Raw genomic sequence first — 3865 nt, 5'->3', positions numbered from 1 at the left:
TCCTCACTCCCTTTTTCATGGCTTTTACATTCTTTATCTATCCCTCATTCCCTCTTTTGGTCTCTCTCACTCTCTTCTCTCTCATGCCCCTTATTTCTAGTATGTCCCATATTCTAACCCTTTAGCCTCTGTTGTTGTGTAGTTGGTCTTGGAGGAGGTCATAAAGCTAATTCTATTCCTGTGTCGGTTTCTCAGCCCCTAGTGAGAGTGTGCTCTCCAATCTTGAAGACACCATGAAGTCTGTGTGAAATCAAGTTGGCACTAATGAGTTTTGAAGATGTTGGGGGTGACATGCCCCTGGAGAGTTGGTCAGAATCCAACGCCAGCTGTATGAGCCCATTGTGTACATGGAGAAAGCTAACTGGATATCAGCACCTCACCAAAAATATCCTGAGTGAGCCAGACTTGGAGCCGCGGTATGAGATGGAAAAGCTATTGGAGCAGGAAGGCAGTCACAAGGTTATCATCAATGTGGCTGGCATGAGGTTTGAGACACAGCAGAAGACCCTGGCCCGGTTTCCAGACACATTACTGGGGGATCCCCTCCGCTGTCTGCCTTACTTTGACACCCTCACCAACCAGTATTTCTTTGACAGGAACCGGCCGAGTTTTGATGGGATTCTCTATTATTATCAGTCAGGTGGTAAGCTTCGGAGACCTGTCAATGTACCCCTGGATGTCTTCACTGATGAGATCATCTTCTACCAGTTAGGTCCTGAAGCCATGGAGCAGTTTAGGGAAGAGGAGGGTTTCATCAAGGAGTTGGAGGTTCCTCTTCCTGTGAGGGACAGCCTCAAGCAGCTGTGGTTAGTTTTTGAGTACCCGGAGAGTTCAGGGGCAGCCCGCGGAGTAGCCTTGGTCTCTCTATTTGTCATCATTATCTCCATCATTGTATTCTGCCTGGAGACACTGCCTGAGTTTCGGGAAGGTCCTGAGCTAGGTAGCCCCAGCCATTTGGCTAACCCAACACAAAGCAATGTCACCAATGCCGATCTCTTCACCGATCCCTTCTTTCTCATTGAGAGCTTGTGCATGATCTGGTTCTCCTTTGAACTGCTGGTCAGATCCGTGGTTTGTCCCAGTAAGCGTGACTTCTTCAGTGACATAATGAACATCATCGATGTGATTGCCATCATCCCATACTTTGTAACTCTCATCACTGAGCTGGCAGAGCAGGAGCAACAGGTGGGCAATGGACAGCAGGCCATGTCCCTGACCATCCTGAGGGTCATCCGCTTGGTCAGAGTCTTTCGGATCTTCAAGCTGTCCAGACACTCCAAAGGGCTACAGATCCTTGGGCAGACCCTGAAGGCGAGTATGAGGGAGCTGGGTCTCCTCATCTTCTTCCTCTTCATTGGCGTCATCCTCTTCTCCAGCGCTGTCTACTTTGCTGAGGTGGATGAGCCCCAGACTCAGTTCACCAGCATTCCTGATGGCTTTTGGTGGGCAGTGGTGACCATGACAACAGTGGGGTATGGAGACATGTGTCCTGTAACCATAGGGGGTAAGATGGTGGGGACTCTGTGCGCCATTGCTGGAGTGTTGACCATTGCCCTCCCTGTGCCCGTCATTGTCTCCAACTTTAACTACTTCTATCACCGAGAAACAGAGAATGAGGAGAAGCTGAACCTTCAAGAGAGTCCAGAGCATCCTTCTCTGCTCCTGACATCTTCTGTCCCACGAGACTGCATTGCTTCCATCAACAAAATGAGAACATCTAACCCCACTGAAAAATGTTCATAACCTGGAACTATACACTGGCTACCCCACTCTGGGCAGTCCATCCCCAGCTCAACACATCTGCTCCTCACATTTTACCATGGACCTGGAAGAGGCCCTTCAACCCCTTCTGTCTGTCCAAAAATTCAAATCAAATCAGATATGTATCGTAACTCCACTGGATGGTGCGTGAGCGGGTCACAGGCCCTTTCCAGAGTCACAGGAAGGCAGTTGGGTTATTTTGTTACAAGTGGGTGGAGTTTTTCTGAGTGCTTGGGCTACTGGACTCGCAATGGGTAGGTGATGGGGAAGAGGCATGGACAAGGTCAGAGGCTGTGTGAAAGTGTTTGTGAGGCTGCCTAAGGTTGCGGGTCAAAGGGTGAGTGAAGGTAAGATTGTGAATGTAAGAATGTGAGGGTGAGGGTTTGAGAGAGAGTGTAGGAAGTTGAGTGAACATGAGATTGAGGGCGTGAGGGTGAGTGACCATGAGGGCGAGTGAATATAACAGTGAGGATGTGATGGTGAGAGGGAATGGACAAGAACAAGGGAGTGAAGGTGAGTGAACAGGAGGGTGTGGGTGTGATGTTGAGGGTGAGTGTGATAGTGGAGGTGAGTGTGTGATGGTGAGGGGGATAGTGGAGGTGAGTGTGTGATAGTGTGATGGTGAGTGTGATAGTGGAGGTAAGTGTGTGAGGGTGTGACGGTGAGTGTGATAGTGGTGGTGAGTGTGTAGGGTTGTGATGGTGAGTGTGATAGTGGCGGTGAGTGTGTGAGGGTGTGATGGTGTGAGGGTGAGTTGACGATGGAGGTGGGTGTGTGAGGGTGAGATTGTGAGTGTGACAGTGGAGGTGAGTGTGTGCGGGTGTGATGGTGAGTGTGATAGTGGAGGTGAGTGTGTGAGGGTGTGATGGTGAGTGTAATAGTGGAGGTGAGTGTGTGAGGGTGAGTGTGATAGTGGAGGTGAGTGTGTGAGTGTGTGATGGTGAGTGTGATAGTGGAGGTGAGTGTGTGAGGGTGTGATGGTGAGTGTGATAGTGGAGGTGAGTGTGTGAGGGTGTGATGGTGAGTGTGATAGTAGAGGTGAGTGTGTGATGGTGAGGGTGATAGTGGAGGTGGGTGTGTGAGGGTGTGATGGTGAGTGTGATAGTGGAGGTGAGTGTGTGAGGGTGTGAGCGTGTGATGGTGAGTGTGATAGTGGAGGTGAGTGTGTGAGGGTGAGTGTGATAGTGGAGGTGAGTGTGTGAGTGTATGATGGTGAGTATATTAGTGGAGGTGAGTGTGTGAGGGTGTGATGGTGAGTGTGACAGTGGAGGTGAGTGTGTGAGGGTGAGTGTGATAGTGGAGGTGAGTGTGTGTGTGATGGTGAGTGTGATAGTGGAGGTGAGTGTGTGAGGGTGTGATGTTGAGTGTGTGCGGGTGTGAGAGTGTGATGGTGAGTGTGATAGTGGAGGTGAGTGTGTGAGGGTGTGATGGTGTGATAGTGGAGGTGAGAGTGTGAGGGTGAGTGTGATAGTGGAGGTGAGTGTGTGAGGGTGAGTGTGATAGTGGAGGTGAGTGTGTGTGTGTGATGGTGAGTGTGATAGTGGAGGTCAGTGTGTGATGGTGAGTGTGATAGTGGAGGTCAGTGTGTGAGTGTGTGATGATGAGTTTGATAGTGGAGGTGAGTGTGTGAGGGTGAGATGGTGAGTATGATAGTGGAGGTGAGTGTGTGAGGGTGAGTGTGATAGTGGAGGTGAGTTTGTGAGTGTGTGATGGTGAGTGTGATAGTGGAGGTGAGTGTGTGAAGGTTTGACGGTGAGGGTGATAGTGGAGGTGAGTGTGTGAGTGTGTGATGGTGAGTGTGATAGTGGAGGTGAGTGTGTGAAGGTGTGATGGTGAGTGTGATAGTGGAGGTGAGTGTGTGAGGGTGTGATGGTGAGTGTGATAGTGGAGGTGAGTGTGTGAGGGTGTGATGGTGAGTGTGATAGTGGAGGTGAGTGTGTTAGGGTGTTATGGTGAGTGTAATAGTGGAGGTGAGTGTGTGAGGGTGAGTGTGATAGTGGAGGTGAGTGTGTGAGTGTGTGATGGTGAGTGTGATAGTGGAGGTGAGTGTGTGAGGGTGTGATGATGAGTGTGATAGTGGATGTGAGTGTGTGAGGGTGTGATG

At 50.3% G+C, this 3865-nt stretch overlaps 1 protein-coding gene across 1 annotated transcript; it reads left to right on the top strand.

Moving 5' to 3' along the window:
- The first annotated feature begins 291 nt into the window (after positions 1-291).
- Positions 292-1743, top strand: LOC122562956 (potassium voltage-gated channel subfamily A member 2-like). The gene has a single exon (XM_043716258.2). The coding sequence runs from the start codon at positions 292-294 to the stop codon at positions 1741-1743; it is 1452 nt and encodes a 483-aa protein (XP_043572193.2).
- Positions 1744-3865: the final 2122 nt, after the last annotated feature.

This window comes from Chiloscyllium plagiosum, unplaced genomic scaffold, assembly GCF_037043375.1.
Source record: "Chiloscyllium plagiosum isolate Xiang-an unplaced genomic scaffold, Cpla_swu_hap1 HiC_scaffold_26, whole genome shotgun sequence".
NCBI classification, from domain to species: domain Eukaryota; kingdom Metazoa; phylum Chordata; class Chondrichthyes; order Orectolobiformes; family Hemiscylliidae; genus Chiloscyllium; species Chiloscyllium plagiosum.
The sequence above is the reverse complement of the archived record's forward strand: the minus strand, read 5'-3'. Positions and strand labels throughout refer to the sequence as shown.